General features: G+C 36.0%; 2 protein-coding genes across 2 annotated transcripts; one reads left to right on the forward strand and one right to left on the reverse strand.

The window, feature by feature from the left end:
• The first annotated feature begins 9,501 nt into the window (after positions 1–9,501).
• Positions 9,502–16,699, forward strand: LOC113320734 (putative elongation factor TypA-like SVR3, chloroplastic). The gene is made up of 14 exons (XM_026568627.1): positions 9,502–9,844; positions 10,082–10,194; positions 10,621–10,824; positions 11,260–11,436; positions 11,557–11,709; positions 12,767–12,856; positions 12,989–13,123; positions 13,247–13,363; positions 13,581–13,732; positions 14,238–14,322; positions 14,551–14,645; positions 15,077–15,242; positions 15,326–15,521; positions 16,163–16,699. The coding sequence occupies exons 1-14, from the start codon at positions 9,613–9,615 to the stop codon at positions 16,300–16,302; spliced, it is 2,055 nt and encodes a 684-aa protein (XP_026424412.1). The 5' UTR covers positions 9,502–9,612; the 3' UTR covers positions 16,303–16,699.
• A 650-nt stretch (positions 16,700–17,349) lies between these two features.
• Positions 17,350–19,923, reverse strand: LOC113323566 (membrane steroid-binding protein 1-like). The gene is made up of 2 exons (XM_026571886.1): positions 19,492–19,923; positions 17,350–17,990 (listed from the first exon to the last, which is right to left on the reverse strand). The coding sequence occupies exons 1-2, from the start codon at positions 19,827–19,829 to the stop codon at positions 17,702–17,704; spliced, it is 627 nt and encodes a 208-aa protein (XP_026427671.1). The 5' UTR covers positions 19,830–19,923; the 3' UTR covers positions 17,350–17,701.
• Between the last annotated feature and the right edge of the window lie 4,943 nt (positions 19,924–24,866).

Consider the following 24,866-nt stretch of genomic DNA (forward strand, 5'->3'; position numbering starts at 1 on the left):
ATCACTACTATCCTCATCATCATAATAGTACGAAGATGATTGAACCTTATCTAAATAAGTAGTGTTACCAATTATAACCTCGTTCTCTTGATTGTGTAAATAACTATCTTCATTCTCAAGGGTATTATTGGATACACTATATTGGCAATTCAAGTAATTTCGAGCAATTCTTTCGTTCGTCTCAGCTATCCGCTTGAGGTGGTCTTCTAAAGAAGGTTCACTCATTATTGTAGTTCTTTCGTCTATAATTATACTATTCATATCAGCTAACTTACGCGTCGACTCAGCTAACTTACGTGTTGACTCTAGTAAAGAGGAATTATCAGAAGGATCATAAAAAGGACTACTTTTCAATAGTTTGATTGTATCCTCTAGAGACGAAGAACTAGTACTATAATCTTCTTGCTCGTAAGACTGATGCATGTGTGGATAGTAATTGGGCTCACCATGGTATGAACCATAACCTTGAAAAGGTTGGCGTTCCCAACTACTATTCCCACCATGGTCATAAAACTGATGATGTCCATATTCAAATTCAGGTCGATACTCATTGTATTGGCTTCTATCATACCAGTTCGACATTCTTAATTGCAAGGGAATTCTACCACAAACAAGGCCGACTCGACTCCACCAAAGCAAACCTAAAGATTTCTAGCAAACAAAAAGCATGATGGCTCCACTTAGATTGTTTCTAGACCAGCTTCTATCTTTCGAAAGGGAATTCGTTGCAATTTGAGCAAACCCCTCTGGAATCAATCCGAGTCAAAGTAAGTTGAATTGAGGCGAGGGAAGCTCAGTGGAGCTTTGATACCCAAGGCCTCACCGCTATCACAAGGCGGCGCAGTCACGCATTCAACTCACAGAAACCATCATGAACTTTGGAGTGTGCTTAAAGAGCAACCAATATTTTTCGAACGAGTTTCCTATTAAGCTCGTTACCCTATCGGTCTCGTTCTATTCCAAATTTTAAAGCTTGGGTTCGCGTTAGGTTTCGTTTTCCTAAGGCGGGCAAGAAGGCGGTGATGAAATCCGAACCCTTATCTTGTTTAGGCCAGGCCTTGCCCTTTACTAGGAAAATAAAGACAGTCCGGTTCGTCCTCAAACAATTATCACCTTAAGGCAGACAGTAACCCGCTTGCAGGAGATTCGCGGGTGTTTCGATTGGACTTACCTCCCGTACCAGACGGGGATGAACCGTTGTCGTCGACTCGGGCCACGACTCCTATGCCGTGTGCGAACCCGAGGGGCCGAGACGATATAGTAATCGTCGTCCTTCCCTGCACACAGTTTATATAATTTTTTTTTTTTAATAATATAACCCTTCCGTAGGGTTAAAAAAAAAAAGTCCAATTGTCAAAGTCCAAAGTCCAAAATAAAAATAAAAAATAAATTACAGTTTTCCTCACACACTCTAAAAAAATTAAAAATTAAAATTAAAATTAAATCCTAAAATTGTCCTTTTTCTTCTCTTTTCGCTTTTGCTTTAAGCTTTTTCCTTCCAAGTCCTTAGTGCTCCACTTCGAACCTGTAAATCAAAGACAAAAAGACAAAGTAAAAAGGAACAAATAAAAAAAAAAATAAACCTAAAAATTCTACCTAAGCACAAATCCGCGTCGGCGGCGCCAAAAATTTGATGTATTTTCAAATGTTGTTGTAGATAGTGGTGAAAACTGGGTTCTTTTCGAACTTGTGAAGGTAACTTTTTTCTAGATTTAAATAAATAAAATTATATGCACAATATTAACAAAATATGGGAGAGAATTTTTACTGGGGGTCAGGATTCCACCATCCACCAAAATTTATGTGATTCAATAACAATTCTTATCATGCAATTCTAGACAATATAACTCCAATCAAAGGGAATTGTGATTCTAATCATTGCCTAAATTAGATTTTGAAAACATCCATTGTTAATCGCGAGCATGAAGTATCAAAAGCAATTTACTAAGCATACTCCATCAAGAGAAAACACAATTGATTAATAAAAATCATTTACTCCATATTCGGTGCAATTAATCATAAAAGAGTTGCATAAATAAATTTTACCACATAACTTTTGGAAGAACGGCTTCCTCCGTCACCCCTGGGATTGGATTTATCTACTCATGATGAAAAACCTCTCAAAATGATTCATTGATACTCAAAAGTTGAACACTGTTTGCAACGCATAAAAACGTTACAAACAGCTGTTAGAACAGCGACAAAAGGGAAGTGTCGTTTCCTGGTTGAATACGTCCCTCACTTGAGCGTCGCAGACGCTTGGGTAAAAACTGCTTCTACGCGTCTGTTCTTCGCGTTCTTCAGTTTACACCAGCAGAAACTCTTCACTGCGTGTTCTTCTTTTTGATTTTTTTTCGACTCCTAAACTATCCCCAAGACTCTCCAAATGTTATAAACTCTTTATCCTTGTATTTATAGTGTTTTAGAACAAAAATATCCGACCATAACACCGTATAATCTCCCATTAATCTCGTCATTGCTCGCTGCCCATATTTAACAATAATTTCCATTTTTGGCTTCTACACACGTAAACTTTGATTCTGCACGCTCTAGTTAACCTTCCCCACGCATCCAAAGTCATCGAACTCCTCCAAAACACTCCATGCATGGCAAACACACAATCAAACTCGTGTTACATGACACGTTGCTCTGTTTTGAGATCGTGACTCAAACCAGGATTTCCAGCCAATTCCGATCAAATCCGATGCCCACAATGTGTTCCTTAAGCTATATCACATCTTCCTACCAAGTTTGAGCCATTGAATCGCAACACAACACCTTCATTTTGTCGATTTAAAATCTGCCAGTTGATGAACCAATTTTCCCGCCAAAAAGTTTATTTGAATTTGAGAAGAAGGTGCCCCTTATCCAGAGTGCTGGGGTGCGAATAGTAATTTGGGTGGAAATAATAATTTTTCTGGGATCCTCCGGTACATTTCTTGGGACGTTTCCGGTGCATTTCTGGGGTGCCTTTCAGTGCATTTCTCCGGGGTGTAAAACATTACTTATTGAGCAACTCTTTCTACACAAGGGGTATTTCTCCAAAAACACCTAAACAAACATAAAAACACCACAATAAGCAAAAATGGGTACTAACAAAATACACAAAAGAGATGAAAATAGACACATAAATGCGTCTATCATTCAACTCAACACCGTTGTTGTTGAACATCCTTACCGATAACAATTTATGAGGATACTCTTGCAAGCCTTCTTTGACCGATAAAATCACTCAACTCAATGGTTCTTTTTTAGAAACATAGTATTATTACCTTCCTCAAAGTTCAATTGTACCACAACTTCGAAGTAATACTACGTTGATATGTTTCTCCCCCTTAGTTAATATGTACATCTTTTGCATATTAGGTAAAACCTATGGATATAAATCCCCCCCCCCCCTTATATGATGGTTTGTAAACCATATGTATGTAGTAGGATACTACTTAATAATCTTCCCCCTTTTGTCAAAAAAATTGGCGAAAAAATCGGGATCGTAATGAATCTCAACAAAAGAGTATGCAAGACTAAAGAACACATACCATCTTTTAGTTTAGTCGATATTACAAAGAAAACTTAGCAATTCCGTCAATGAGACGTATAGGTACAAATATCTCCTACAAATTCCACATTCGCTATCTCTACAAAGATATAACGATTAAGCACAAGATCGAAACAACTCTCCCCCATTTGATGTCATTCCCAAGAGAACAACATGAGCGACCGTAATCTAACCACAAGATAAAGATTTTTTTTTGGACATTAACATATTTATATCTAAATATTTCTCTCTCTTCTCACCAGTTACGAACAAAAAAATTAAAAATAGCAATCTTAATGTTACAGGCACAAAGATCAAAATTTTCATGAGAAAAATACATCATTGACAGAAACTAATCTCTAGGTTAGTTATGAAGAAAGAGACAATTTAAGCGATATGACTCGACATAATATCTTATCTAGCTATGTACGGACGTAGAGATTAAATTTCACTCCTTATTCCCTGGCGGTTACACATTCAAGGAGATAAAAAGATTCCTATAAACCATGTTAATTAGGGATTCAGGTGCATTAATTTCACGGTAAGTGTAATCATGGAGTGATCACTACTGCGATTCTCAAAAAGTTTACTCTTTATCCAATAACGAAAAAAAAGAGTTAAGAGCTTAACTTTTGAGCATATATGAGATATCAATTCTAATCACCAGAAATATGATTGCAGAGAACACATACATCTTATAAGATAATGCAATACATGTATATAAAATAAAGATTAGGTACCGCAGGTTCATCTTCCAAAACTAGAATTTAACTAAATAAATGTTAAACATGCAAGATGAAAATTGTTCGAAATAGCTTGGGTACACATAATGTGCTATCTCAAACCCTAGTTTTCCTTCTCGAACATAAGAATAAATTCTCACAAGAAGTTACCTAGTAATAAATTCCCAAAGAATTCTTTATCATCCCTGAACTTTTCGTCTTCAACATGCATCAGAACGTAAGGTTCATGTATAAGAGATTTAACTCCTTCAAACATGTTTGCCTATTGTTTGATAAATGCTTCCCGAATCTTGAGAGATTTTTGTAGAATATCTTTAAATCCCTGCACTTCTATCTTCGTCTTCTTGAGTTTTTCCAAAATATTTGCAAACCATTGTTGATTAGAGATTTTGGCTCTAGGTTTCTTCATATTCTTCTTCTTCCTTGTAAATAGAGAATCTTTTTCTTTAGGATGGAATTTCTCTTTTTCCTTCATGGTTGTGAGATCAACATCTATACGGACACATACCTCGCTAGAATGGATTGTGCTTGGAGTCTCCATAATTCTTACGAAAGATATGGATTTGTAAGACACAAATATATATTACTGAACAAGTAAACTTCTTTTGGAACAATTCCTAAGAGTTGTGAGATAATAAGGAGAAGATTGGGCAACCGTGCAGGGTTTTGGAATTGATAAATACTTAATAATAATAAATTTTTTCACATACTAGAATAATAAACCAAACTAGAAGAATGAAAGTCTCTTTTATCCTTCTTTTAGGTTTGTATAGGGTGCAGTCTTACCAATATCATTACTTGAAAAATAGTTCAGGGTGAAATCGTTCGCTTGAAATAGTGAAACACCATACAAAAATCTTATCTAGTCAAGTACACATTCTCATGGATCATGTTCTCGTCTCTTACATAGGAGTCAGATAGGCAGGGAGAAGAGTATACTGAGAGCATAAGATTTAATTTTTACCCATATCAAGTCATTATGGACTCTGAAATATGGTAGGACCGAGTCATAAACTCCTTTATGATGCAATGAGAATAAATTTTAGTATTTCAATAAATCAAAAACTAGGTTAGATATGAATCATATTCTGGACTATTTCAATGAATCAAGGATCGACATACAACATGGTTATTCTCTATTTTAATAGCATTACTTGATACAAGGATTTCCACACATATCAGTAAACGACAAAATAGATAAAATTTCAAGTAATAACATTCGAAACACAAACTACGAATAGTTTGACCCGAAGCCCTTATCGTGCACAGTTTTTGTCTCTTTTAAGGGCACATGATACAAAAATGCACATTCACCACAATTAAGTTTTGTTGAGGCGACCACTAGTAAGCTCACCACTAGGTTCATGTACATATTTTGTCAATATCCACTTTCATAGATCGTTTAGATCTAACTCTCTTTTTACCTTCAGATTTTTATTTTCCCTTAGAATTATTCAACCTTTCAGGAGAAGAGGGAACAACTTTACATACCTTGGATGGATTGGACTTTCAAACAAGTGGCAACACGTTTGTCAAAAGACTAGCCCTCCGCTGCAGTTTGTTGATATACCTTACCTTTTGCTTGTAATTGAAACATTGTTTGAGTACGTGACCCTCAATGGTACAGTAAGGACATGTTAAGTTGGAGATTGATTCAGGAACTATATCGGTATCAACAGACAAATATAGTTGAGATCCTGAAACATTGTTAACAGAATTTTCATGAGTATATTGAAAATCCATCATATCCTCCAATGACTTTGATAAAAATCATCAAGGAAGTTGTGAAGATTGACATGGGTATTGATACATTCATCGTAATCGAAAACTTCAGCCAAGAAAGCTACAATTTGAACGACTTCCTCTTCAGATTCATAATGATCAAAGAGTTGCAACAAGGCCCTTATTGCAAATGTATTTCTTTTGATTTAGACACTCATTAGAAAAGTGACTGAAACCTCTACACTTGAAGCACTGTGGCATATCCTCATCGTCGTTGTCATTGGAGTCCATGTTTTTAGGAGGAACATGATTATGCCGCTTATCCTATTACGAGGATTTTTCTCTGGATAGTTGTTAGTTTTCCTTCCTAAGAAGTTCTCTACACCGTCTTGTTATCAAAGAAACATAATTCTCAAGATTTTCATCTGATAATTCAGGATCAAAAGGATCTTTTTCAGAGTTACCAACACTTTCACTTTTATCAAGTATTTCAGTGTTTTTTAGTGATTTCAATGCAATATCCTTTCCATCTTTGGACTGCAGTTCATGATCAAAGATATGTAACTTTCCAACAAGTGTGTTTCTGGAAAGCGTAACAAGATCGTTTCCTCCTCCAATGACATGTTTCTAAGACTCGTATCGATCTAGCAAAGATTGTAAAATTTCCATCCGAATATCCTTTTCAGGAATAATCTTACCCAACACATGAGATGCATTAACAATTTCATATACTTTGTGATTAAATTTCACAAATCTTCATCAGGCATACGAAGATATTCCCAGTTAGAAGTTGTTTTGAGCATGACTTATTTCTCATAGGTATTCCCTTCAAATATGGTTTCTAAAATATCCCAAACACTTTTGATGCAGTGCACGTAGACACATGGTGCTGAAGATCTTGGCTTATCGCATAGATAATAACGTTTAATCCATCAGAATTATGCTCTACATCACTGATTTCGATATCACTATAATCTCGCTGTGTCTTCTGTAACTGTTATACCGCCTCGTAAAACTATTGGAGGATTATATCCCTTTACAAAAAGAATCCATTTCCGAAATTCACATGATTGTGAGAAGGAGCGCATAACAATTTTCCACCATAAGTAACTTGTGCCATCGAAGGCTGGTGGTACATTTATAGAGATTGCACTTATGTCCATTGATTCAGATCACCACAAACACATACTTTATTAGGTATTAACATGTTTGTCTGGTGATCCGGGATGTTTCCCTCTCTGATACCAATTGAAGACGAGGGGGTACCAAGTACACCGCCAATTTTTTTGGTTAGGCAACCTGTATGGACAAAACCTTAATAAAATTCCAAGTCGACCAACTTAATGATCCTTGAAAAAAATTATATAAAGAGTTTATATCTCTTTATTTTACAATCAGAATGTTACATACAAGGAGTCCGTGGACATGATATAACAGTGAGAGCACTTGGACGATTCCAAAGATCAATATCCAAGTTCAATCTAGTCGTATCCAATAATAGGATCAGAATTATTCCAAGTATGAAACTTGTTATCGATCATTCAATATACGAGTTCTACAAGAACAAGTTCTTATAATCGATCACAATCAAGATGGACGTACATACTATGATTGGTTACATACTACTTGTGATAATCATAGATAAACAATATGATGTGGAAAAGGAAAAACACAAGACACCAGAAGTTTTGTTAACGAGGAAACAACAACTGTCGAAGAACCCCAAGACCTCGTCTATATTTGAACACCAAACTGTATTAAGCCGCTACAGATACTAGCCTACTATCAAAACTTCAGACTGGAATGTTGTTGAGATCAAATCCACCCTCCAAGAGATACAATCTCACTCCTTACGTCTCTTAAACCTCGCAAGATTCTTAGAAATGGATTCACTTAGATGACGTCCTTTACAACCTAAGTGAAGACTTTTGTTACAATCTGCCTCAAACAGATAAGCCTATTTGATCACTGTTTGGATCATGAAATCAAGGTGGGGAAATCTGTTTGCAATAGCAAAGTTGGGAAAGCCTCACAAATCGGGTACTTATGACTCCCAAAGAGCAGCCTAGATTATTAACCACCTCACAAGAACAATCTTAGATGAGTCCAATTAAGAATCATTATCAGATATATATCTTTTTGAATCACAATGTCCGAGACGAAAAGAAATTTGCGAATTTTATCTATCTCGCCCGAAAGAGATTACGAAAACCTCGATAAAAGAAATGCAATATCAGGATACACGAACTATCAAGATAAAAGATAGTTGGACCTGGCTTCACGAATCCTTAAGTGAAGTCTTTAAGTCGTTAACCTAATTATATTTTTTCAGAGAAAACCTAGAATAATAGAGGTCGAATCTAGCATACAACTAGGACACCCAAAAATGACAAGGATTGAATTTTTCAGTTGTTTGAGTCTTTCTATTTAAATACTTTAAATATCGAAGGTCGCTTAAGATTCAAGCTAAGGTAGCTTGGGAATCAAGCAAACACTTTCTCAGTTTAGATGAAACACCGGTTAGGGTTTCACGTAAGCATGTGAGAAATTCGACTTGAAATCACCGGTTACAGTAGAATACGGGGTTTCCATTACTCTAAAGGAACTTATTTCACCAAATAGTGCTAATTTCTCCATTTTTAGAATGGATCCCCATTCATTTAACTCTTCGGGTTGCACCTCCAGATCTTCAACAAGGTAGAAATTCTCGTATTTTATATGTACATGTTCCTGCGGCTTGGATGAGGGTTTCACGTAAGCATGTGAGAAATTCGACTTGAAATCACTGGTTATAGTAGAATACAGGGTTGGCATGACTCTAAAGGAACTTATTTCACCAAATAGTGCTAATTTCTCCCTTTTTAGAATGGCTCCCCATTCATTTAACTCTTCGGGTTGCACCTCCAGATCTTCAACAAGGTGGAAATTCTCGTATTTTATATGTACATGTTCCTGCAGCTTGGATGAGGGTTTCACGTAAACATGTGAGAAATTCGACTTGAAATCACCGGTTATAGTAGAATACAGAGTTGCCATGACTCTAAAGGAACTTATTTCACCAAATAGTGCTAATTTCTCCCTTTTTAGAATGACTCCCCATTCATTTAACTCTTCGGGTTGCACCTCCAGATCTTCAACAAGGTGGAAATTCTCGTATTTTATATGTACATGTTCCTGCGGCTTGGATGAGTATACTCGTTTATCTAAAATTCTTCCATCGGCTTTGGAATGGATTTTGGAGTCTTCGGCCGCTGATGTTGCATGTGTTTGGAATTGACTAGTTTGGATGTTCTACCTCATGGACGTGAACTGCCCAAAGAAAAAAGGAGGAGGAAATGGGCCGCACATCTAACTCCTCGCAAAATGTGCAGCCACATCTCACGAAAGAGCAAGTAAACCTTGAAACAATAGAGAACCATACACTTGAGCATCATCTTCGTATATACTTGCTACATGGCGTAAACGGATAACAAAAACAAAGAAAACCTATAAATACCAAATCCTTCCAAATTGTTTGTGGCTGTTTTAGTTAAAGCCTCAATTTTTTCTCAAAATCATCATCTTTTCATTTCTCTCTCATTTCCTCTCTCTTTTCGGAAGTAGAGAGTAATGGAGATGGTGATTAATTTCCAAACCCCTACTACTATCAGTACTAGTTTCTTAGTAAACTCAAACCCTAGGAGAAGCTCTTCTTCTCTGTTATTAAAAAAACAAATTTTTGGTCATAGTTTGTCCACTTCTCTGGATAGTAAATTGAATTTCAACAGAAATCGTTCCAGGTGTTTAAATTTTTCGCCCATTAAATGCTCTGCTACTCCCACAGCTGAAGAAGTTGCTACTGGTACATCCAAACTCTTCTATTTCAAAGTTCATGTTTTTTCTATTTCATTGTTGTTTTGATGAATTTAAGTTATTTTAGCACAAGGGTATGAATTAATTTTCCATGGTGAAATTCCAAAAATTGTAACTTTGTTGAATTCAATGCCCATGGATGTACCATTTGCTTGTTTAGAATTGTTAGCTGTTAATATGTGTATACTTCCATAAGTGTAATTCTTCTACATGTTTGTTGTTGCAGAGAAAAAGAAGGAATCCTTAGTTACGAGGACAGACATAAGGAACATAGCTATTGTTGCTCATGTCGATCATGGGAAAACAACTCTGGTTGATGCTATGCTGAGACAAGCGAAGGTTGTAAATAAGAATGTGGTGCATTCATGTGTAATTGTCCAGGACATGTACAATCTTAGAATTAGCACCTTATATTCGTCTTCACTGTTGGTCAATTGCTTGTGAATAGATACGTTAATCACCAGTTCACCACTCATTTTAAAATTAGATTGGTCATTTGCTGTTGTGATTTTGCTGCATATAGCTTCTCTACCACTCTTTTTATTACATAGATGGAAATATGGGTACTCCACTGTTAACTATCACGCCAAACTCCTACTCAAAATTTACAGGTTGCTTCTTGCTTGATGTCAAGTATATCTGCTTTAGGCCAATTTCATCCTCCTTGACCGTTTGAGAATATACCTGGTTTACCACATGCAGACTATTGTTAACTTCTGATAATGATGTGATATCATGTACTTACATCTGCTTTCTGCAGTGCAGGTGTTTCGTGATAACCAAACTGTACAAATAAGGATAATGGATTCAAATGATCTAGAGCGTGAAAGGGGTATCACGATTCTTAGCAAGAACACATCAATCACCTATAAAGGTTCAAAGATAAACATCATTGATACTCCAGGTCACTCTGACTTTGGTGGTGAAGTGGAACGTGTACTCAATATGGTTGAAGGAGTTCTCTTGGTGGTATGTACTTCCACCAGTAGGTGGACTTGAAGATTGTATAATTACATTTCTATTGTGATGATACTTGGTTTATAGGTCTTTTTCATGTGCCCAATCTGTTTTAGCAGTCGTGTAACCTTAGGATTATGACCGCCCATTCTCATCCTGTAGTGTGTTAGCGACTTTTACCATTTCCATCTACATGGATGGTAAGCTGTTCACATGGAACTGGTTCACGAGTCTGCTTGTTTTTATTGTGGCAAACCATTTGTATCCTATGCCAAGACTCTAGACCACTGACTTAGCTCCGAGGCTGACGATGCAATCTTGATAATTCCCACAATAATTTATTTTGTGTCTCCAGCAAAAGTACAATCACTTGTTTACTATATCTTCTCATGTTATCTTGTTCTTCAATGGTATTGCTGACATTTCTCAGGATGGCATATATTGTAGGTAGATTCTGTTGAGGGTCCAATGCCACAAACAAGATTTGTCTTAAAGAAAGCTCTGGAGTTTGGACATGCTGTAGTGGTTGTTGTGAATAAGATTGACAGACCTTCAGCTCGTCCAGAATTTGTGGTCAATTCGACCTTTGAGCTCTTTATTGAATTAAATGCGACCGATGAACAGGTGCTGTTTAAGTGATTACATTTTTATAAGATTTTTATTGGCTATATATGAAGCATTGATATTTGCTCGTTTCTGGTAATATCCAGTCTAACTCTGAGATCTCTCTCGTGTGGTATACAGTGTGATTTCCAAGTAATATATGCAAGTGGTATTAAGGGAAAGGCTGGACTAGCTCCAGAGAATTTGGGTGATGATCTTGGGCCGCTTTTTGAGGCCATAATGCGATGCATACCAGGACCTCGTATTAACAAAGATGGTGCTTTGCAGATGCTTGTTAGTAATCGTTCTTAATTTAGATACCTGCTTTCTTACTTATCGTAAATTCTTAAATGCAACTTTCTAGTACTAACAGCATCATGTTTCATGCATAGATAAACTTATTTTCCTCTATCGCATTGTCTCAACCTAGTGGTCTCGGAAAATTTATGAGATATATGATTAAGAAATAGAAAAAAAGACTTCGTAAGATGAAGGATTTGGAGAAAGGGTGTGATCTATAGGTGATTATTTGTAAGGGTGTTTAATTCAAAATTCTCCTAGAATCGGGAAATAAAAACTAGAGGAGACCCAAATGGGAAATTTGGATATAGCAGCCTGAGTGAGAGGTGATAGCCTGAATAGAAGCTCATTGGATTGGATTCTTCTTCTTCTTCTTCTTCTTCTTCTTGGCTGGAACAGTCTAGATTAGAATCAGCAACTAGTAAATACTGGTAACCTACTGGTAACCTATATCAGTTTCTCTCATTTTCATAAGAGGAAGGGCTGTGGGGTGAGAGTTCTCATTCCAAAGGAATGAGTTTGATCACATTAGGTGCTACTGTGGGATGAGAATACTCACCAATGTGTAACGGCAATCAATAGACTCGTGTTCCTTCATTTTTTTTACCGTGCGTAGACAGTAAAGCTTTATTACTTGAATACTACAGTGATAAGGTCTATTCTAACAGAATCTTTGATCGATAAGCATATATCAGGCTTCAACTTTTTACCAGCAATTGTTTTTTTAAAGAGAAAACTATTTGATTTGAAATTATATATTAAGCTAACACCTTATGTGCGTATTGGAATATGATGGAATTAGAAGAGAAGTTAAAGGATTATTATGGTTTAGTTGTACGCATTAGTTGAAGTACTCCCATGACTACTTAGCATAACCTTAAGATGATCAATAATAATTCAACACTACTATAGTAGATTATACAAAAGTATCATCATGTCCGATCAGTTTATTCCCATGGATTTTTTTGTATTCTAAAGTAGCGTTCTGTTTTCATTACGTATCTTCATCATAATATGTACAATGCAGTAATGGGTGTTCCTTCCTGTTCAGGTGACAAATATTGAATTTGAAGAGCATAAAGGACGGATTGCTATTGGGCGCTTGCATGCTGGAGAGTTGCATAGAGGAATGGAAGTGAAGGTGAGATTTCCCAGTGTTGATTTAAGTTTTTATGGTGTCTTCATATAGTCCCTCTGTGGTCATTTCCTAAGATGTTTGCAGTAAATGAACTTTCACGTTTATGGTACCCTGATAAATTGTTGGAACTTGTAGGTATGCACTTCAGAAGATGAATGTAGAATTGCTAAAGTTAGTGAGCTTTTTGTGTATGAGAACTTCGGCAGAGTTCCTGTGGAGTCTGTCAAAGCTGGCGATATTTGTGCCGTCTGTGGGATCAGTGATATCATGGTAAACATTTTCACAAGTTTTCGGAAGAAAGCTGGTTTACAATTGCATCAGCTGAAAGGGATTCTTTACATGATGATGCTAATATCTTTTTTTTTTGAAAACTGGATTTGTATTCTCTATTAGATTGGGGAAACAATTGCAGATAAAATTGCCGGGCAGCCATTACCTGCTATTAAAGTGGAAGAACCGACTGTGAAAATGGCCTTCTCTATCAACACATCACCTTTTGTTGGGCGTGAGGTATTGTTTGTATTTTGGATTAAGTGTCATTTATACATATAGCATGCTCTTCTTTAGTAATTAGGGTATGACTCCTATTATTACAGTTGGATGGTGTTAAACTTTCTTGTTCTGCCGTGTGGGTTTCCATGAAGATAACCATGCTTGCATCGAGTTTCATTAACTATTCCCCTCTCTGTTGTTTAGAAGATGACATTTTTTTGTCAATTAATTGCAGGGTAAATTTGTTACTAGCAGAAACTTGAGAGACAGACTCTATCGAGAGCTTGAGAGAAATTTGGCTATGAAAGTGGAAGATGGTGAAACGGCAGATACATTCATTGTTAGTGGAAGGGGCACACTACATATCACCATATTGATAGAGAACATGTGAGTCGTGTTACCGATGAATGGATCACTTCAAATCTTCATTAAGCATTCCATGTGTGCCCTTTTTTCTATACAACATTTCCAGAATACCAGTTACATCCCTGGTATTGATATAAAACAAATGTCAACTTTAGGGGATTTTATTTAGGTTTTCAGTGATGCGTGAGGATGTTTTCTCTTCCTTCAAATGTAATTGTTTTCTCTAGGTGGGATCGCTGAATCTAATTCTAGGGATTCATCAAGGTGTCTCTAATGAACTTGTTGTTTACAACTAGTTGGGTACTGTAGACACTTTAAAGCCATAGGTGAATAGTTTCCATTTTTAAGGTCTTTCTTTACTTAAAGGGCGAAGAAATAGAATTGGTGATTTTTATCAACTTCTTTTAAGGCGTCATAGTTCGTCTGTCACAGCTGATTCGATTATTAGTTTCACTTTTCATAAAATGTTTCTTAACTCTTGTTTTTGTTTATGTCATCTAAGCTGTATAATCTTTGTACTTTCCAGGAGAAGAGAAGGATATGAGTTCATGGTAGGACCACCTAAGGTTATCAACAAAAGAGTGAATGACAAGCTGTACGAACCTTTTGAGGTGATGATCATTTCATGTACAAGTTTTTAAACTAATGTGGAATTACAAGATTCGGGGCTAAAGTTCGTCACATGTGTTGACATGCTTTCAAATTTATTAAAAAGTGCAGTTACATCATGATTGAAGTGTTTATCTATTTTAATTTTTTCGAACATAGAAATAATAGGAAGAGATGTGGTCAATATTAATTTTAAATTTTGACTATCTTATTATTTGGATTTTGTGCAGATTGCTACAGTTGAGGTACCGGAAGAATACATGGGACCTGTGGTCGAACTTCTTGGGAAAAGGCGTGGACAAATGTTTGATATGCAAGGCCTTGGGTTCGTAGCATTCCTTCTTTTAGTTTCATTTATGATAGTCGACAATTATTTTAATTGAGTCTCTGTGCATATTAACATGTTTTGCATACTCACAAATCCGCAAATTATTTTGCTTTACGGTCTGCCAGTGTCAACCTTTAGTTATTTATTCTTTTGGCAGTCGACAACTCTTCTACAGAGAAAAATTCATTGGGACATAGTTGCATGGTTTGACATTCATGCAAGCCTGTAGACGCATCTTATGTGAAAGAGTGATTCAGACTGAAAAGTAATATAGTTGTTTTTAAATCTCATCCTTGATAGTTGAATCAAAGTTTGTTGGGGTCCCATTGTGTCATTTTAGTTTATCAGTATCTGGTGTCCATATCACCAGAATCTATGGATGCTGTTCAATTGTTGGTCTCATTAATTGAATTCTATTTGTTGACTAGGTCGGAGGGTACATCATTGGTTAAATATAAGATACCAACTCGTGGTCTTCTTGGATTGAGAAATGCAATCTTAACTGCTTCTCGAGGCACAGCGATTCTTAACACCATATTTGATAGCTACGAACCATTTGCTGGGGAGATAAGCACAAGAGAGCTTGGTTCACTGGTAAGTACTACGCACTATCAAGAATGGACTCCATTTCATAAGACTCGTGATTCTTCTATTTACCTAGTAAAATTCATTTTCAGGTTGCTTTTGAGGGAGGAACTACGACCACATATGCTCTTTGTAGTTCACAGGACAGAGGTCAGTTATTTGTCGGCCCTGGTGTTGAAGTGTATAAAGGTCAAATAGTGGGCATTCATCAGCGTTCTGGTGACTTGTCCCTTAATGTGTGCAAGAGGAAGGCTGCAACAAATGTACGTTCCAACAAGGATGTTTCAGGTGAGAATTCTTTTAAAATTCAGTATCAGTTATACACTTTTGAGAGCTATTTTTTTTAAGTAGCTTATAACCTCTGGCGATGTTAGAAATTTTGGATAGCGGTACAACGTGATTCTACATTTGATTCTTGGCAACTATTAGATGCTCACTGTGTTATGTATAGTGGATAGTGGCTAAACCATAAGGAAAACACATTCTTCTTCTTTTTGAGTTATGGGGCATGTTCATCAATCTTTCCTGTATTCATACTCCAATTAAATTATGTTCACATTCTAATGATTTGCGCACTACATCTAGTTTACTGGATTCATGTGTTTGACCTTTCTTATCTATGCTTGGTCTCCGCATGTTACATTCTCTGCTACTTGGGGGTTTTTCAACTTGAGATACATGGAGTTCACTTTGTCCATAAACTTATACCTGGTTAATGAACCATCTTGGGGGTACTTCACGGTGGACGTGTTGACCTTTGAATGGGATGAATGGGTATCATTCACTCACATTTAACAGAGATCAACACCGTCACACATTTGGTCATCTTGCAGAATATGACTTAGTGATGTATCTTCCTCGTTCTTTATATGCGGTACTTTCTATTTTCTTGTTTAGCTGTCTAAATTTATAGCTACCTTTTTCTGCAGTTGTTCTTGATACCGCAATCGACTACAGTTTGGATGACTGTATTGAATACATTCAAGAGGATGAACTGGTGGAAGTCACTCCTGCAAGTATTCGAATGCTGAAAAACCCAAAGATGCCATTTAAGAAAAGGGGCAACTAATTTACTATCAGGGAGACAAACAAATTCTTGCACAGGAACACTCGAAATCATGTTATAAATTCAGTGAAAATTCAAGATGTGCTTCAACAAGAGGGTAGATGCAATCATTATTAGCAGATGCAATCATTATTCGTTCGAATTCTCTTCCTGATGCAAAAAATAGCTCTTAGATGGATCCTCCCGTATAGAAATAGTGGATATGGAATTCATTACCATATACTATAAATGTACACATGCAAGGGAGTCAGTTTTGCAGTCCCAGATTAACGGTATATTAGTTTCTAATTTTGTTGTATCCAGAATCATCAGTAAAATTGTTCTACTACTATGGCAGCCCACAGTAAAATAAAATATCTTTACCCTTTGTGTCCATGAGACACTTATTTTGCAATGGAAATTCGATGCAAGTCGGACCCTCAAGTCTTGAAACGTTTCTTACTAAAGAACAAGCGAAGTTTATTTACATCTTGTTTGTTTGCAGCTGACTCGGCGTTTCAACCTCTGATTCGGGCCGAGTCATCAGTCAGACCGTTTGTTTTGCATTTTGAGTCAGATCTGACTCGACCTATGACTCAAACATAACCCCTGACTCGGACCCATTTGAGTCAGGTAACAAAATACCCCTGACTCACGGGACCAAACCACTGACTCACGTTTTTTGAGTCAGATGAGTCAGATCTGACTCAAAACAAACATATTGAATCAGATCCAGATGAGTCAGGTGATTTCACTCAGATCCAGACGACTCAGATGAGTCAGGAGTAAACAACCATAGTCTAGTGTGACATTGTGTTTTTTTGTTATGTACGGTATGCCGCTTTGTGTCACGAATCCTAAATGTTGGTTTGGAGATGCAGATGTGGCGACCGAATATTTCTGTAGCAGATTGCGGAATCCAAGAAGCAACAGCTGAATTGCATAAACTTCACCAGTGGTTTGCTGCTATAACCTAGAGTGCAATGAAATTTCCAAACTCGCTCTTTATTGAAATAACAATCTCAACTGAAAATGGACAATGGAAAATGGGGCGATGCTGATGTCAAATGGATCCACGTTAAAGAGAACTTCAGATATATGATAATGTGCGTGCAAGTTTTGGAGTGGGCAAACTCAGTAGTACACATCCACCATTAAGATAACATTCAGGTTTCACGGTCTAGAGAGAAAAACAAACATATAGCATACAACAATGTGCTCGTCAGCCTAACGTAACATACACATGGGATGACAAATGACCTTTACAACTTCTACAGACAGCAAACTCGATTAGCTCCAAAGTAGCATATATGATGATCATTATTCACAGGAAATACTTCCCAGCAAGTTGTGATTGTCACACCCCAGTTCCTCAATCATGCATCATACAAATTCCTTGTTGCAGTCCTCACATCAAGTTGCTCTAATCTTGCTTCACAGCACTAGGTTCTTCCTTGAACTGCTCCAGATTCTCTTCTGCGTCGTCTCCATTTACGCTGTCATCCGTCTTGGCTCCAGTGATAATCCGCCCAACCTTAACGTATTTCTCCACGAATTTATCTTCCCAATCCTGTAACGTATCGAGCTCAGATGAACTAAGACCTTTGATATTTCCTGTAAAATCTTTGGGTTCAAAGGACAGTAGAGCTAACGCCCGACTCGCATCCCTCCCAGCAAACAATGAGTAAGGCCCACCAGGGCCATAGAACATTCTGCAGAAAAGAATATACGGAAAGATACTCGGTTAACCTTCAAGGAGAAAGTTAACTCCATAAAGGAATTCAAACTTAGATGATATGTTAAAATTTAAGAAGATGAAGTAATAAATTGGACTTAAATACAGCAATTGAATTGAACAAGATTCATTGACGTTGGCCGTATAAAGGTTATATGCTTGTATCACAATATGTGGAGCAACTCCATCATAGGCACTAAAGCAGATCGTCAGATAGTAGGTATGAATATAGACAGAAGGACGCAATAGCCATAGAGTTTCTTGACCGCCAACAAACCTAATGCATGGAACATACAAGTTTAACCCCAGAAGTGTTTTGCAAAAGATATTCATACTCCCCCATTCAAAATTCCACAATTCGAGATCTCTTGCTCTGAAGCAGTGCCTCATGGGGAAATCGATCCTTTATTTCGCCCAGCAATCCAGTCAATCCAGTTGGACTCCATCCAGCAAGGGGAGGATGCGCAGCATGACTGTAATTCTTGTTGACATGCACAATTAGCCTTTTTGCTGGACAACCATTATAAATTGGGAAGGCAACTACAGATTCCCCTTGGTTTAAAAAATTGCTAGCTATGGACAGCTAAGTTGGTAATATAACCAATGCGAAATTAACAAACAAGTATGAAATTTCGGGTCTTCTTTTCCACAGTGACTTTTAAGTTGAAATCAATACCTATATATCCAGCAACATATACTAGAGTCACCAGTTAACTTGTACACAATTTTGAAGTAAGAAATTATCATCCTTTGTTAAGACACACAAAGAGAGAACCTAACTTGCTTCATTAGCATGATCAAATTAGACAGTTAGATAAAACAATTGTTACCTAAGGACCCGTCTTACGCCTCCCCTGTTGCCCTCTCTCCCAAATATTATGTGATGTGGATTAAGGATAGCAAAATAGAAAACACAGGCATTACTTGCAAACGATAAAATTTGGTAGCGATTCAAACGAACTATAAGCTTGAGGTTTGAGTTTGCCCAAGTATAACTCGCTGAGAACATACGAAGAAAACAGCACACTGACCCAACCTAAGTCTAAAACAGCAAATCCCTCAACCCAAGCCTCAATATCGCCAAACAGAGACCAACATGATGCTTGTATATCTACCTATACACTGATATAGCAGGAAAGCTGCCTTTCTGAAATTCGGAAAGGTAGATATTATGACCATCATAAGAACTATGAACTTATCTAAGCAGTTTGCAAACATGTAATATAAATAACCTTCCCTTCGCTCGCCTGTTCCTAATCAAGTAGGATCTGTAATTATCTCATAATCCAGTGCTTCATCTTAAAATGCTACTACTAATTATCTGGATGCAAGACATGAAGAAAGACGGAAAACAACAGCAGAGTAGTTGTCAACCTGGAGAACCAAAATCATGATTCTCTGCAGAACCCAATTCAACTCTTACTTGGGCAAAACTAAAATTCAAGTAAAATGTCAAAAGGGATTAAAATTGTACGAACCTAGACCTGGAGACGTCGTAAATTTGAGATTTGATGGCCATCAACAAGGGTTTGTTTGGATCAGAACCGTCATAAGCTCTAAGTTGTTCTTCGGTAACATCTCCCAATTGAACAGGCTCAGAAATGGGAACCGATGGAGAAGAAGATGAAGAAGAGTGGCGAAGTTGTTCTATATAACTAGAACGTAAAGATTTGAAATCATCAGGTACAAAGAAGATCCCGCAGACAAGTTTATATACCCCAAACATGAGACACAAAATTGTAAAAAAGGCCACTGGTGATAGGCCTGTATAGGCTTCGATCGCATCAGTCAAACTCGACGTCAATCCTCCCACCATTTTCCGATTTGGACACTGACAGAAGTCTTCTCTCTCCAAAAGAACACCACCTTAGATTGTAGTTGAGGTATGAAATTACGAACGGCAAACCTCCGGGTTTGGGTCCCTGTGGAGAGCCTCTAATGATAAGGGTGTCAATTTAGTCTTTTGGGAAAACGCCTTTACTGTTTGGTCTATAATTATTTAAAAGTATTAAATGGACAAAAGTACCCTTCCGTGTTAATTTTTACTTATTTTTTGTAGCAGTTCAAAATGAACTCATGTTAATTTCTACTTACTTTTTCAGAAATCACATATATAAACCAGAGTTCATTCCTGGAATGAACTCCATATAAAAACCTAAAAAAAAAACAGAGTTCATTCCAGAAATGAACTCCATATAAAAACCTAAAAAAACCAGAGTTCATTTCAGAAATGAACTCCATATAAAACCTAAAAAAAACAGAGTTCATTCCAGAAATGAACTCCATATAAAAACCTAAAAAAACAGAGTTCATTCCAGAAATGAACTCCATATAAAACCTAAAAAAAACCAGAGTTCATTCCAGAAATGAACTCCATATAAAAACCTAAAAAACCAGAGTTCATTCCAGAAATGAACTCCATATAAAAACCTAAAAAAACAGAGTTCATTCTAAAAATGAACTCCATATAAAAACCTAAAAAAACAGAGTTCATTTATGGAATGAACTGCATCATCATCATCTTCATCATCTTCGTCGTCTTCAACAATATCATCAAACATCATCGTCTTCAAAACAGCACCAGCAACATCATATTCATCATGTTTATCGTCTTCAACACGAGCAACAAACGTAAAAAAAATCAAGATCATCATCAAAATCTAGATCTTCAACTTAAAAAATCAAGATCTTCGTCTTCAACATCTTCATAATCAAAATCAAGATCTTCGTCTTCAACATCTTCATAGAGAGAGCTGCTCACACTCTTTTCTCTAGAATTAAGGACCAACCTAAGATTCAATAATTCGCCGAATTCTTTTGGGAGGATTTTGTTTGTACCTGCAGTAAAATGCGAAAATCAAACATGGAGAACTAAGAAGAGAAGATGCAGTTGAGACATAATGGCCATGCAATGCAAGCACCATGACCCAATCAGAACAAAGCACGCATGCGCTACAATCACACTTAAAATAATATACATCGTTTTCAAGTGTATATCCATTTGTGTTTTTTGAAGTTTTTGGGAAGTTGGGGATCCAAAACCATGAGCGGAAAGAAGGTTAAGAAGTCTAATTTGCTGCTTGCTCTTTGTGATTTGGGTTAGTTTGTCAAAGGTGAAATACGCATTAGAATAATATAGGCATCACATGCTTGTTTATTTCTTTCTTTCCTTATACGCCATACGATACTCCAATGATCATTAAGGCGTCTTTCTCCTAGATTATGATTTGAATCTTTGCCAGCACCTCAAACCATAAGTCATTCCCACAACTGAGACATAAAAATAAAAAGAGTACAATAATGAATAATCAATTTCAATTTTGGAAACTACCTTAACCACGTAAGCATAAAGACAAAGATGCCGGTGAATAATACGCAGAAATACTTAGAAAATGAAAACTGCCACAAGGTGGAAAAGAATGGAAATAAGTAGATGTTAAGTTTACAGAATGTGAATTTAAATTTTACAGACTAACAAAGTGTTACGGACCAAGTACTTTTTCTTAAAACGGAAAATGAATCATTTGTCCAAATATTTTTAAATCACGGTTCAAATTGACGAGTAAAAAATAGTTTAGGTGAAATGGCAAAAAAAAAAAAAGGAAGGATGAAACTGGATTCATCCTAACTTAAATTTAAAAAATAGCAAGGATGAAAATGGATACATCCTGTGTAAATTAAAAATAAGAAAAAATATTTGAAAATGGGCACGATGAAACTGGTTACATCCTGACTATTTTTATATTTTTGTCCATTTAAACAGTGTCAAAATCTAACTGTCCATTTCACCCAGAAATTGTTAATTTTGATCTTTTTAACCAATTTTGTGTTCTTAAAAAGCCATGCATGTATGGTCAAATGCATTTAATTTTCAGTTCCCACTATTGGGCAGAGTACCCCCTCAATTGCAAAACACTGCACATATTATTTGAACCACCTGTCGTTGCCTTACCCCAACACCAGGAGCAAACTGAAGTAGATAAAAACCCTCTTTCCAAAGCTTGTACGCACCAAAATACACGATTATGAGAACCTCAGAAAAGACTATATTCTTACATCTAAATTTACATGATTATTTTTTGAGACAAATTTTTTAAAATGAGAACCACTTATGAAAAAATAACTGGAGATTTGGGTTCTAGTAAGAGCTGCCTCCCCTTTTTATATATAAAGAGTGGCGGGCATTGCCAAAGCTTCAAGAAATCACAAAACCATTATGAATCCCAAAATTTCTACAAAATGGCGCCAGGACATTTATCTGTAAGTATGGAAGAGAAAAAGAAAACGGTCTTTTATTTCTTATTTTATTGATCGGCAAACATGTATAAATTGGGAGATTATACCGTATAACACTTAAAAAAAATCCAAAACATTTTATTTCCTAATGTCTAAGCAAGATGAATACTGAGCCAAGAACTCAATTACAATATAACCAACAATACAACCCGGTTTGAACATACACAAAAAGAAAAGCAATCATCTAAAGTAAGTGACATGAATCACTATGAACAGGTGGAGAATTACCTTTTTATTAGTAAAAAAAAGAAACATCTCTTTCTCTAAGATATAACATTAACTGAGATACGTAAATCAAATAAGCCCAAGATAAGAGCTTCTCCAATGGCATGTGTATGGAGATAAATGTCAAAATCCATCTAGGATGCACATCCATTTTCTTTAAAATCTTTAACCCGGATGTCATAAATCAACGTATACATGAGTTTAGATAGAAAATGCCAAGGTAAGAGCTTCTCCAATTACCTTTTTATTAGTAAAAAAAAGAAACATCTCTTTCTCTAAGATATAACATTAACTGAGATACATAAATCAAATAAGCCCAAGGTAAGAGCTTCTCCAATGACATGTGTATGGAGATAAATGTCAAAATCCACCTAAGATGCACATCCATTTTCTTTAAAATCTTTAACCCGGATGTCATAAATCAACGTATACATGAGTTTAGATAGAAAATGCCAAGGTAAGAGCTTCTCCAATTACCTTTTTATTAGTAAAAAAAAGAAACATCTCTTTCTCTAAGATATAACATTAACTGAGATACATAAATCAAATAAGCCCAAGGTAAGAGCTTCTCCAATGACATGTGTATGGAGATAAATGTCAAAATCCACCTAAGATGCACATCCATTTTCTTTAAAATCTTTAACCTGGATGTCATAAATCAACGTATACATGAGTTTAGGTAGAAAATGTAAGGGGAATGTCTAGTTTCCCCCATTCCTCTTGACATTGTCTATCATCCTAGTCAGCTTTTTTTAATTAAAAAAATATTTTATTTACTAAAATTAATTCTAATATAATAAACAATCATTTTTAGATCTAATAAAATCTTAAAATTACTAAACATAAAATTTACATTTAATAAGAAAATGATCAAAAACAACACCATTGGAGATAAATAACTTTTTTCACCTAAATTTAAGAAAAATTTGGAATTAAAATGTCTTGTTTGTGTTGCCACATAGGAAATACATACAACAACCATTGGAGAAGCTTTAAATGGTAGCACATAGATAATTAAAAACCAAAAACCACAAAATATATACTCCCTCTGTCCCACTCCTAAGTGACCTATTTGATTTTAGATTTTGTCCCAATGATAAGTGACCTATATCATTAAACAATGAGATATTCCGGAATTATCCTTTTAGTTAATTATAAAGAATATACGAAATATGCATAATTTAATAGGCATGTTTATATTCGTTACATAGGTGTTTTAAAATGCTTTTCAATGGTATGAAGTTTGCGAACATCCGTGGAGTATTTTGAGAGGTAAACCATTTCTAAATTTCGATAGTTATTATTCATAAGGGTATAATTATAAAAAATGCTTAAAAGTAATATTTTCCTTGCTTGTCTTAAAAATTGTGCAAATTTCAAATAGGTCACTTAGGAGTGGGACGGAAGGAATATCATTTAACTGAAGACGAATTTTGCTAATTAAAGAGCCGGCATCGGTGCTGCAATAAGAAACGTACATGGTGTTGTGCTAACAGAACTTTAGCTGTGTTATCTTCTACTTCAAGAAGAGAAATACAACTGGTCACTGCGTTGATAAAATAACAGCTGAAACGGTATTTCAAATGTAAGCAGAATGACACAATATTTGCTGGTGTAACTTATGACTTAACCCTGCAATGGGTACTATCTTGCTAAGGACAGGCAAGATGATTCCAACCATATTCTCATATCGGTGGCAGTGCAAATGAAAACATTCGCAGTCTGCATAATTAGACGCAAAATTAATTGGGAAAACAGATAAAACACTAGGGTGCAACTTGAAAATGTTAGAAAATGTTATGCAAGGTCTCATCAGTAGTGTTGGGAATGTAGAGCAATTCTTCATTTTGCATCTCAAATTTTTGCAGATACATAGCAATTCTTCATTTTGCATCAATCACCAACCTATTCATTAAGGCATCATTATTCACCAAGGCATAAGATTTACATAGCACCTATTCATTAAAACTAAACACTTCCTTGTATCTATTGTCTCTCTTTATAAATAAACATTTCATTGCCATATTCATCCATCTCAACCAGTGTAGCATGTCATTATACCACTATATATTTCTGACCACTTCATTATCATGTTCAACCAGCTCGATCAATGATGGTATGTCATCATCGATCTTTATACTCATATGGCTAACAATTAAGATTGAGAAGTTCATAATCTACACTATCAGAAGGAAATAGTAACATTTTATTAGTATTTCATATAGACATACATGGTAAACAGTACAACACAACTACATTCTCAAATTTAATTGTAAAGTGCAAAATCATGATTATAGATTGTGATGACCGATAAAGCAGTACCCATTCTAAG

The sequence above is a fragment of the Papaver somniferum genome, chromosome 11 (genome assembly GCF_003573695.1).
Source record: "Papaver somniferum cultivar HN1 chromosome 11, ASM357369v1, whole genome shotgun sequence".
NCBI lineage: Eukaryota > Viridiplantae > Streptophyta > Magnoliopsida > Ranunculales > Papaveraceae > Papaver > Papaver somniferum.